The following is a 12787-nucleotide window of genomic DNA, read 5'->3' on the forward strand; positions in this document are numbered from 1 at the left end:
TCTGTTTACTCCAACCACTGTGACTCCTTTGCACAGTAATACACTGCAGAGTCCTCTGGCTTCAGGTTGGACAGTCTCAGATACACCATGCTGTTGCTGTTATCCCTGGTAACTTCTATTCGTCCTCGTACACTGTTGGCATAGTCTGTTCCACTGGCATCGTAATAAACTAGTCCCATCCATTCCAGTCCTTTCCCTTCAGGTTGTCTTATCCAGCTCATACCACAACAGCTAAATGTGAAGCCGGATCCTCTGCAGGACAGACTGAGAGTCTCCCCAGGCCTTTTCACTACTGAACTGGAAGGAATGGACTCCATCCTCTGACCAGTGCAACCTGATGAGAAGAAAGAAGTGAGGAATTGTAAGAAAAAGTATCTGCTCTGACTGACTGAGCAGTGGAAGAGCTAAGAGTCAGTGGAACTCACAGGACAGAGAAAAGGAAACCAGCAGCAGAGTGAGTGTGTTCATCATCCTGAAGCTGGAGATGTGACGTCTGACGCTCCACATGGAGTACAGACCAGTCAGATGGACAGAAGTACACTGTACAGACTGAAGATTTGCATCAGGGTGTCATGATGAGGGAGTGGCTCATGTAATGCTGGTGTGTTATTTAAATTGAATTATATTACTAAATATGTGTTCCTTTGATCTTGATTTGATTTTTTTTTTTCTCTTTTTATTTTCAGTGATAAAATTTATGAATACCACTATACCATTCTATTTCGCAAATTATGTTGAATGTCAATTTATTTTTCAGTTCAGTATATGAAATTTCTCCATATGACTCCATATTCAGTCAAAACTGCAATTTTGTTACAATATTTGTGAAAAAAGTCTCCAGGATTTACTCATTTCATTGGATCTGGTCTGGTCTAGGCCCATGCCTTACCTTTCCAGCAAATTTTATAAAAAATTTGGTGTAATTCTGCCGACCATTAATAAACAAACAAACCAACAACACACATGATTGATCATATTATCTCCCTGGTAAAGTAAAACCAAAAATTCCAAGGGACTTGATTTTTCATATATTATGCTGATAGGAAGCTAAAGGATAGACTGTTGTGTGGAGAAGGGGTGGGATTAAATAAATTAAACTTCCTCCCACTCCTTTTTGAATGTGCAAATGAAGTCATATTTTGCTTTCATGTATATGTATAAGTTGTTTTTTTCTATAATTTCTTGCTATCTGTTTAATTTCTAAGGACTAAGTAAGATTACTTTGTTTTGCTACATATTCGAAATAAACTAAACTAAAACAATATAATAATTGTTTTCATGTTAAGGAGAGCAATGAAAGATAATGACTAAAAAATGCATGATTTTTTTTTTTTTAATTTTCCACATCATACACATCTATTATGTTTTTTTTTCTATCGTACAAATTTATGATTGTGCTTTTAACTGTGGGGTACAGTTTTATCATTTAAGGTGTAACTGTGCTCTAATGTGATGAAATACATAAATATATTATTTTAATTCATTATCATTAATTTATAGATTTATAATGTGACGTGCAATAGTTGTTAGTGCAGCAAGGATGAACAATACAAGATTTTGTACAGCTGCTCCACCAACTTCAGTCACTGTGGCTTTCGTGCACAATAATAAACAGCAGAGTCTTCAGTCTTCAGGCTGTTCATCTGCAGATACACCTGATTTCTGCTGTTGTCTCTGGAGACGGTTAAACGGCCTTGGACTGACTGGGAATAGTAAATGCTAACACTGCCACTACTGATGTAAGCGATCCACTCCAGTCCTTTTCCAGATGCCTGTCTGATCCAAGATGTATCAATATTGCCACCGAACCCTGAATATGTGCAGGTCAGTCTGTGTGATTCTCCAGGTCTTTTCACCACTGATTCAGACTCAGTCAGTGTTTGACCATCAGCACCTACAGATATTTGAACAAATCTTTAGAAAGAGGAAAACTGACATTTCTGTGAGTGGGATTTTTTCCAGTGAAGCTTTCATGGTCCTTACCAGCCAGGAAGATAGTCAGGATGAGAAAACCAAACAACTGTTTTGTTCGGACCATTGTAAAAGCCAGTTGTCTCTGTCCAGTCAGTGTGTATGTCAGTTATTTAGTCTCTGTCCTTCACTCTTCATGTACGTATATGAAAAGATGGTGGAGATCACAGTTTTGCATTAACTCCTCCTCCACAACAGAAACACACCATGAATCACACTGTTGGGAAAGACATTTGGAAGACTTCCTCCAGATTATTTGTTTTATTGAAATGTGTTATTTATGTGATCATGAGGATTTTATTGTTTTATTTTATTTCATTTAACATTTATTACTATTTTTGGATTCATTACCCAATAACATTTTAAATCTATCTGTATAATCTACATAACATCCATGAATATTTTATTTTATACTTGCTGTGGAAAATTAGTAACAGGGATGTCATTTATGATCACTTACAGCAAAAAGTACATGTTGCTTGTTATTTCTAAAGATTAATTATAAATCATAATTTTTTTATTTGCATTCTTAACTGTAACATTTGTCACACATTTTCTTTTCATTTTTGGATGTTGTTAAAAAGTAGTTGAACACTTGAATTTTCTGTACAAAAACAAAAGACACACTTTACTGTTGCCATAATTCCCAGAAGGAGGTGGAAGTTGACTTTAAACTCATTAGTGGTGTAAGGGCTCCTCCTCTGGTGGATTCATTTTACACATGTTCAGGCACTGAGGAGTTTTTGTTCAGCTCTACTGACTGTTTCTGTCACTGTATGTGTTTTGCACAGTAATACACTGCAGAGTCCTCTGGCTTCAGGTTGGACAGTCTCAGATACACCATGCTGTTGCTATTATCCATGGTAACTTCTATTTCTCCTGTTGCAACGTTGGCAAGCTGTATTCCTCTGTCATCAGTTTGAACTACTCCCATCCATTCCAGTCCTTTCCCTTCAGGTTGTCTTATCCAGCTCATAGGACAACAGCTAAATGTGAAGCCGGATCCTCTGCAGGACAGACTGAGAGTCTCCCCAGGCCTTTTCACTACTGAACTGGAAGGAATGGACTCCATCCTCTGACCAGTGCAACCTGATGAGAAGAAAGAAGTGAGGAATTGTAAGAAAAAGTATCTGCTCTGACTGACTGAGCAGTGGAAGAGCTAAGAGTCAGTGGAACTCACAGGACAGAGAAAAGGAAACCAGCAGCAGAGTGAGTGTGTTCATCATCCTGAAGCTGGAGATGTGACGTCTGACGCTCCACATGGAGTACAGACCAGTCAGATGGACAGAAGTACACTGTACAGACTGAAGATTTGCATCAGGGTGTCATGATGAGGGAGTGGCTCATGGAATGCTGGTGTGTTATTTGAATTGAATTATATTACTAAATATGTATTACTTTGATCTTGATTTGATTTTTTTTTTTTTTCTTTTTTTATTTTCAGTGATAAAACTTATGAATACCACTAAGCCATTCTATTTCGTTAATTATGTTGAATGTCAATTTATTTTTCTGTTCAGTATATGAAATGTCTCTAACACATTTAAACAAGCATGAAAACCCCCATGGAATTGCTTGATTAACATTTATTGATGAGGCAGTGGCTCATGAAGAGCACAGTAGGTGAACTACGCAGTTTCCTTGGGCCCAGGGCTTGAGAGGGGCCACCAGGATGGACGGTGAAATACCTGATATCTGTCCAATTGAAATGACAAAAAAGGGAAATGCAGTTGTGTAAAAGAATACGCACAGTAACTTAGGAACAACTTAAGAACATCCCTATAGATGTGTGTAACACAAACAGAAATTCCAGTTGTATGAAATCAGGCAGTTAGTGACTTTCAGTGCAATGACCCATTTACACACGTTGTTTCTACTCTCATAATGTCATGTTTTCATTGTTAAAACTGTCTTGATAGTGGAACTTACAGGGCAATCTGCCATTACTAGTTCTGTTAGTTACATCTAGTGATATAATGTTTAAGTACTTTTTTTGTAAATAATAAACTTATTAATAATCCTGATAGTCAACTACTGCCCTATAGTCGTGATTTATGAGTGTGACCTTTTTTTCATTCGGTGCTTTACTTAAATACCTGGCTGTGTCTTCTCACAAAGACGCCACTATGTCCAAAGATGAAGGTATGTATATTATTCATTAGTTATTTTTATTTTATTGGGTGTATTTTTCTTCTTTATTGTGTGCTTCTAATATTTTTCTGTTTCTTACTGTATTTTTTTTTTTTTTTGCAACCAAATTTTATTTTCATTTCGATTTAACAAATGAAGTCCATGTTTCTTTCTGTATTTAACACTGTTGCAACAAAGCAGTTTCTCTGTTTGGGATAAATGAAGTATTTATCTAGTCTAATATAATGTCTAATCTGGATTATTTAAAACTGTAATTATTAGGCTGATCATTATGATGTTATTCAACGTAGATCATGTTGAGTCCTTTGAGGAAACCCAAGAGGATGTCCCAGCCAGCACTTCCCAAATAACTGAGAGCACTCCAGTTCTTCCCTCCACCTCTACCTCACCTGCACCTGAATTATCAACAAAGGAAGCTCCTCCTGTTGTCGCTGATGATCCTGCACTGTGGCCAAACCTGACTGATGACAGCACTCAGTGTCGACTTGTACAAAAAGGACCTGTTCAAATCACAGACTTTGATTTTCCTCAAAAGTCAGAAATGCCCCCAAGGAGATTCACAAAAGACAATTACATGATAAACATGAAAAAAGGAGAAAAAAATCAAGAAGTTGTGGTTGGATTATTCAGTGAGCACAGATGCTGTATTTTGTTTTTCCTGTTCACTTTTTGGCAAACGAGATAATGCTCTAAGCCAGGCATGTCCAAAGTCCGGCCCGGGGGCCAATCACGGCCCGCGGTCAGATTTTACATGGCCCACAGCTTCAGTTTTAGAATGTATTATTTATGGCCCGCTTGGACTGTTGAACCGAGTGCATGAATCATAAAAGGTTCAAAATGCAGTTTCTCCTTTCACCTCATGGTGGCAGCACCACTCTAACTCTATCAGGCTCTGTGACTTTGCCGTGAACCCTTTTAGCTAATTTCTAACCATGGCGCCTGTAAAAAAAAAAAAAAAAAAGTTGACAGTGAGGGCCGCCGCTTCCAGGAGAGATGGGAATTACAATTTTTTTTTCACTGAAAATCAAGGCGATTGTGTTTGCCTAATTTGTCAAGAGACTGTTGCCTTGTTTAAGGAATTCAATGTAAAGACACACTAGCAGACAAAACAAGCTAACACGTACAACAAGCTAGCAGGGAGTGAGCGCTCCGAAAAAGTGAAGCAAATGCAAGCTGCTTTAAACTCACAGCAGTGACTCTTCATGTGAACCTGGGAGTTCAATGAATTCACCACCAAGGCAGGATACCAAGTTGCCAGGTTAGTTGCCTATAACTGCTGGTGTTATGTACTTGTAGATGTGACACAAAATATTACTTTCTGAAGGATTTTGTGAAAGACAAGAGTAAAAGTCATATGTTTTCATCTTAAATGTTAACAGACTTTGCATTACTGAGTAAAATATGAGTAATGATTACTCATATAAGTCATGTTTAAAATGAATGTGGGGTTAAGATTTTTATCAACTTCTTGGACGTTTAAGATACTCCACACAGTTTGTTCTATGTTATCTGACTCCAGATGTGAAAGGAAGGCAGATTTTTATTTTATTTTATTTTTTTTTTTTAATTTGTTCACACCTGAGTGGCTTAGATTTGGTTACATTGCCATTTAAAAAAAAATGATATTGTGACAATGAAAATAAAATTGTTGTAGAACAGCGCTTTTATATGTAATTTTTACTGTTTAAAAAACATCTGAAGCGACCACTGGCCCCTGGCAATCTCCACATTATGAGATCTGGCCCTCTTTAAAAAAAGTTTGGACACCCCTGCTCTAAGCAGTCATGGTTATTGTTCATGGAAGTACCTAGCACAACATTGGTTATTGATTATTGCATTTCCACAAGCTAAAATCCACAAGTATTTATAAATATTCTAACACTGTTATTCTTGTTTTATTGTGTTTTATTATTTTCCTTCTTTTTTATCTATTTCTTTAAGTGAATATCTTTAATTGTGTCCAGGGTTCACATAAGTCTTTAATATATTTTTGATTGTCAAGTTTTTATATTTCCAGATAATATTTTGTTATATATCTTTATTTGCACATTGTTAATCAAACTTAAATAAATTAAAAGGTTGCTTTTATAAAATGATTTAGTGGCCCCTAGTGCCCAATGATCCCTTCTTGCCTCGGGCCCCAACAGTGTCAAGCAACAGCTCTGGGCTCATGTAATAGCAATGTTATTTAAATAGAATTAAATTAATAAATATGCATAGATTTTTTTATCCCGAGTCTGGTGAAATAATCGTTCAAAAGCTAAAAATGTTTTGAAATTATTCTTATTCATAATTTACAGTAAAGGTGACTAATAACTAAAAACAGAACAACACTCTGAAACAGTTCATAGCCATGCCAGGACTCCATATTCAGTCAAAACTGCAATTTCGTTACAATATTTGTGGAAAAAGTCTTCAGGATTTACCCATTTCAGTGGATCTGGTCTGGTCTAGGCACATGCCTTACCTTTCCAGCAAATTTCATCAAAGATTTGACGTTATTCTGCCGACCATTAATAAACAAACAAACAAACCAAAAACACACATGACTGATCATATTATCTCCCTCACAAAGTAAAACCAAAAATTCCAAGGGACTTGATTTTTCATATATTATGCTGATAGGAAGCTAAAGGATAGACTGTTGTGTGGAGAAGAGGTGGGATTAAATAAGTTATACTCTCCCACTCCTGTTTGAGTGTGCAAATGAAGTCATATTTTCCTTTCATGTATATGTATAAGTTGGGTTTTTTTCTATAATTTCTTGCTATCGGTTTTATTTCTAAGGACTAAGTAAGATTACTTTGTTTTGCTGTATATTCAAAATAAACTAAACTAAAAACAATATAAAAATTGTTTTCATGTTAAGGAGAGCAATGAAAAAGAAAGTCCTCCTCTTCAGTTTCCTCATTAAAACTCCATAATAAAGAGCATTTGTTGTGGGGAGACTTGTGTAGAGTGGCATTACTGTCACCCAGTGCATTCTGGGATAACCAAACTTGCCAACTGTACAAGGATTACCGTTCTTCTTTATTTTACTGGTGGTGACAGCACTGACGGCCTTTTATAAGCCACAGACATGACTGAAAAATGTATGGAATTTTTTTTAGAATTTACCACATCATACACTTCTATTATTTTTTTCCATCGCACAAATTTATGATTGTGCTTTTAACTGTGGGGTACAGTTTTAACATTTAAGGTGTAACTGTGCTGTACTGTGATGAAATACATAAATACATTGTTTTAATTCATTACCATTAATTTATAGATGTATAATGTGATGTGCAATAGTTGTTAGTGCAGCAAGGATGAACAATACAAGATTTTGTACAGCTGCTCCACCAACTTCAGTCACTGTGTCTCTCGTGCACAATAATAAACAGCAGAGTCTTCAGTCTTCAGGCTGTTCATCTGCAGATACACCTGATTTCTGCTGTTGTCTCTGGAGACGGTGAAACGGCCTTGGACTGACTGGGAATAGTAAATGCTACCACTGCCACTACTGATGTAAGCGATCCACTCCAGTCCTTTTCCAGGTGCCTGTCTGATCCAAGCGATATCGGGAGTGCTACTGAATCCTGAATATGTGCAGGTCAGTCTGTGTGATTCTCCAGGTCTTTTCACCACTGATTCAGACTCAGTCAGTGTTTGACCATCAGCACCTACAGATATTTGAACAAATCTTTAGAAAGAGAAAAACTGACATTTTTATGAGTGGGATTTTTTCCAATGAAGCTTTCATGGTCCTTACCAGCCAGGAAGATAGTCAGGATGAGAAAACCAAACAATTGTTTTGTTCGGACCATTGTAAAAGCCAGTTGTCTCTGTCCAGTCAGTGTGTATGTCAGTTATTTAGTCTCTGTCCTTCACTCTTCATGTACGTATATGAAAAGATGGTGGAGATCACAGTTTTGCATTAACTCCTCCTCCACAACAGAAACACACTATGAATCACACTGTTGGGAAAGAGGTTTGGGAGACTTCCTCCAGATTATTTGTTTTATTGAAACATGTGTTGTTTATGTGATCATGAGGATTTTATTGTTTTATTTTATTTCACTTAACATTTATTACTATTATTGAATTCATTACCCAATAACATTTTAAATCTATCCGTATAGTCTACATAACATCCATGAATATTTTATTTTATACTTGCTGTGGAAAATTAGTAACAGGGATGTCATTTATGATCACTTACAGTAAAAAGTACATGTTGCTTGTTATTTCTAAAGATTAATTAGAAATCATAATTTTTTTATTTGCATTCTTAACTGTCACATTTGTCACACATTTTCTTTTCGTTTTTGGATGTTGCTAAAAAAGTAGTTGAACACTTGAATTTTCTGTACAAAAACAAGACATGCTTTACTGTTGCCATAATTCCCAGACGCAGGTTGAAGTTGACTTTAAACTCATTAGTGGTGTAAGGGCTCCTCCTCTGGTGGATTCATGTAACACATGTTCAGGCACTGAGGAGTTTTTGTTCAGCTCTACTGACTGTTTGTGTCACTGTGTGTGTTTTGCACAGTAATACACTGCAGAGTCCTCTGGCTTCAGGTTGGACAGTCTCAGATGCACCATGCTATTGCTGTCATCTCTACTGACTTCTATTCGTCCTTGTACACTACTGGCATAACTGTTACTACTAGCAGGATTATGTCCGACCCCTATCCATTCCAGTCCTTTCCCTTCAGGTTGTCTTATCCAGCTCATACCACAACACCAAAATGTGAAGCCGGATCCTCTGCAGGACAGACTGAGAGTCTCCCCAGGCCTTTTCACTACTGAACTGGAAGGAATGGACTCCATCCTCTGACCAGTGCAACCTGATGAGAAGAAAGAAGGGATGAATTGTAAGAAAAAGTATCTGCTCTGACTGACTGAGCAGTGGAAGAGCTAAGAGTCAGTGGAACTCACAGGACAGAGAAAAGGAAACCAGCAGCAGAATGAGTGTGTTCATCATCCTGAAGCTGGAGATGTGACGTCTGACGCTCCACATGGAGTACAGACCAGTCAGATGGACAGAAGTACACTGTACAGACTGAAGATTTGCATCAGGGTGTCATGATGAGGGAGTGGCTCATGGAATGGCAAACAGGTATAGTTTAATGTCGTCACATGTGTTTATACATTGGCTATTCAGCTGGAACGCTGGCTGATACTTGATTCTTTCTAACTCAGCATTTCTTATCAACCTAGTCTGCTCTTAAGAAAGTTGAGGGTAAAATAAAGCCTGGGGCTGATTTCTGCTCTGTTACTTGAGTATTTTAATGTGACTAAATGAACGTAACACTTCATTTTCCAAAATATACAGCATGTAGAACATTTGAGCTCCTGTTTTGCAATCAGTCTATTTGACCTTACAGTACAATGAGTTATTAAATTTGTATGCCTAGAAACATGTGAACTTCATCAAAATAGAGGCTATATTTTGACCAGTGTGAAACTGGCTGAAGAGGACAATGTGCTATGTTCACATGCTGACATATACAAATTTTACCGATAGAAATCATAATCTTTCTATGTTTGCAAATGCAGTATCACAGTTTGCATCAGCTGATCTAAAGGTCAAATGCAAAACATTCACCCACTGTTACCCAAGCAGTCATATTATGTAAAACATCCACATTTTTGGCAGCATTTCACCCAACAAAAAGTTCTGTAACATGAAAATTAATATCCTTACTGTCCAAAATCCCTCTATTCACTAATTAATTTATATTTTTCAAAACATTTATGTCCATATTGATACAAAGATGTATTTTAACTGAAAATGCTGTCTGTAGTGATGTGAAAAGTTCTTACCATTAGATCTTGTTTTGGCAAAGTTGTAATGACCAGACATATGCAAATTCCCAGAAATATGTAAATAGCATTAAAATAAAGGTTCTTTGTTTTAACATGTCTTTAACTCTTTTGTTCAGATAATATGAGTTTTACTGCATTAATCATCTGTTGTTTTACACCAGGTTTCATGTCATGCATGTTGGATGTTTGTTATTGTTTGGTCTGCTTTGATGAAGAGAGGTCACACTTAATACTGACTTTGCCTGAAAAAGCCATTTAATCAGGATTTTTCATGTGTTTTTAATACTGTGAAAGCATTTATGGTATTTTTTATTTTACATAAATACACTAAAGAATTAATATTTATGCTCATAATGACCTTGCAAAAACAACCAAGCTAAAAGCGATCAAAGACTTTTGCACAACACTGAATATAATACATAACAGTATAACAGACTAATATACTTAAGCGCTGTAAGTGTTTAATGTGAGTGTTGTTATACTATATGTTGTACTTCAACACCTGTATTTCACACTACTTTATACAGTAATTTTGTTAATCACCCCTGCAAACTCAAATACAATGTGTACAGTGTCACACTTTAGAAAAGTGTCACAATCGACAGCAGTTGAGTCAGTTTGACATCTCACAGTGAGGATGTCTGCATGCATGAAGTACTTGACTTCACAGCTGGATCTCTGCTGATATGCAAATGTACCACAAAAGCTGTATTTCTACTTAAATGAATCTTATTTATAGCTCTGATAGTTTCTGCACAGTTTCAGTGTGACAGGTGTGGTCCCAGAGATACAGAAGAGAGGTGAGGGAAATTAAAAAGACACAAAGCTTTCTTAGATCATGACAGAATTATTATTGCTTTTGTGACAGCAAATTATGTACTTGCCTGTGCTGTGTGTCACAAGCAGAGTTTTATTGTTAATCATGATCATATTGAATATCATAAATGTCTAACAGCAGACAGAATACAGCAGATTACTCAGCAAATGAATGAAATGTCGTACAGACCTGTCAATCAAAGCCAGACACAGCATGCATTTCTTTTCTTTTTTTTTTTTAAATTTAAATCTGTTGATTGGCATTTTATAGTTAAACATGTAAAAATCACAAATTCAGGAAATGTACACAATAAATCCCTTCATTCCCTTCTTGCCCTCCCCCTACCCAATGATCCCAGATCCTCTAAAGGAAAAGAAAATACAAAAGACAAAATATTGTGATAAAGAAGGAATAGAACAAGGTACAATATCTAAATAGAATGATAGTAATAAAGAATTAATAAATAAATAGGTAAATGAAATGAAATAAAATAAATAAATAAACACAGCATTGGTTTAAGTTACCAGTCTTCACCTAAATATGCAGAAATATACTCTACTAGTCCCAGTTTGTCACATCAGTAATGTTGTTGAAATAAGTCAGAAAAGGCATCCAAACCTTGTTAAATTTGTCTTTATTTCCTCTCAGAGTGAATTTGATCTTCTCCAATTTCAGGTGAAACATAATGTCCCTGATCCACCTGACATAGGATGGGGATTTAGAGCTCTTCCAACGTAATAGTATTTGGCAATGGGTAAATAAGGTAGTAAAGGCCACAACAACATATATAATGGCCAGTCACAGTCTCCAGGTCTTACACCAAATAAAGCTATGAAAGAATGTGGATCAATAACCATACTGAAAACCTCACTCAAGAAGTTAAATATTGCAAGACAGAATGAACTAAGAATGGGGCATGTCTAAAACATATGCATTAAGGTCGCTGGCGCTTGTTTGCACAGTCACATATAGGATCAGTATTGGGGTATCTTAGTCAATTTGGCCTTGGTTAAGTGAACACGACGAGCAATTTCAAATTGTATAAGGTCATATCTACTACATGAGGAAAATGAGTGTACTTGCTCTAAAATTGACTTCCAGAGATCATTAGAGAGAGGTCTGCCAAGATCTTTCTCTCAGAGCGTCCTAATATTGGCAGTGGGTGGAGGATTTATGTTGGTTAGTGTGTCATAGATCCTTGTGATGGCACCCTTATGACTTGCCTTTGTAGCCAGAAGAGTATCTAGGGGCATCTCTAGAGGTAACTCAGGGAAAGGATGGTAACCTTTCGGACAAAAGATTTAATTTTTAATATCAAACCTTACTTTTTACTTGGGAGATGACTAAAAGAGGAAAAAAAATCATGTGGGACTAGTTAATCACTTATTAAAGGGTCCAAATAAAGCTAATGAGACCAGACAATTATTAAATTAGTGTTTTTAATGAGTAGTTGAATGTAAATCTGTGGGAGCCAGTGGTTTTTTTGGAGCCTCCCTCAGAGTCCATTGAGGGATGATGACTTTAAGATACTTACACATTTTAGTGACAAGGTCGTTGCTCCTTGGTTTTAAGAGACAGGTGTTTTGAAGTGATGCATTTTGGTCAAAATGATCAAGTAGTGTCACAAACAACTGGTAAAATGGGTGTGTCTACTGGTAGAGCGTTGTTAAAATGAGACTAACATGTTGAAATGTGTAAAAATAGGAGGTCCATATTGGTTGTAAAAGAGCACTGTAAGACCGGACGAGTTGAGTTTACTTAAAAAATCTGAGGTAACCTGTTGCCTTAAAAAAATTTCAGTAATGAGTGATGAAAACTTAAGTATATTAAACTTAAATGTTTGATTTGAATGGAACTGCTTTTTTTAAGTACAACACACCAAATGCCAAGTTAATTTAACTTAAAATTTGTTGCAGTGTCAATTGCCTTGTATAATCATTAGACTTAATATCATCAGTTCTTCGAACTCATTTCCAAGTTGACTTAAATTAAAATCTTTTGCAATATAAATGGCTTTGTATAATTACTCAACTT

General features: G+C 36.3%; 4 gene segments (V, D, J or C); all 4 read right to left on the bottom strand.

Annotated features, from left to right (window-relative positions):
- Positions 1–5: 5 nt before the first annotated feature.
- On the bottom strand, positions 6–512 carry LOC115424837 (immunoglobulin heavy variable 3-30-like). The segment is given in 2 exon segments: positions 6–334; positions 426–512. Coding segments are annotated over 2 exon segments (411 nt in total).
- A 1057-nt stretch (positions 513–1569) lies between these two features.
- On the bottom strand, positions 1570–2080 carry LOC115424012 (Ig heavy chain V region 914-like). The segment is given in 2 exon segments: positions 1570–1894; positions 1984–2080. Coding segments are annotated over 2 exon segments (366 nt in total).
- Positions 2081–2740: 660 nt separating this feature from the next.
- Positions 2741–3238, bottom strand: LOC115424011 (Ig heavy chain V region G4-like). The segment is given in 2 exon segments: positions 2741–3060; positions 3152–3238. Coding segments are annotated over 2 exon segments (402 nt in total).
- A 4238-nt stretch (positions 3239–7476) lies between these two features.
- Positions 7477–7973, bottom strand: LOC115424838 (Ig heavy chain V region 914-like). The segment is given in 2 exon segments: positions 7477–7787; positions 7877–7973. Coding segments are annotated over 2 exon segments (366 nt in total).
- Between the last annotated feature and the right edge of the window lie 4814 nt (positions 7974–12787).

Source organism: Sphaeramia orbicularis, chromosome 8 (genome assembly GCF_902148855.1).
Source record: "Sphaeramia orbicularis chromosome 8, fSphaOr1.1, whole genome shotgun sequence".
Taxonomy (NCBI): domain Eukaryota; kingdom Metazoa; phylum Chordata; class Actinopteri; order Kurtiformes; family Apogonidae; genus Sphaeramia; species Sphaeramia orbicularis.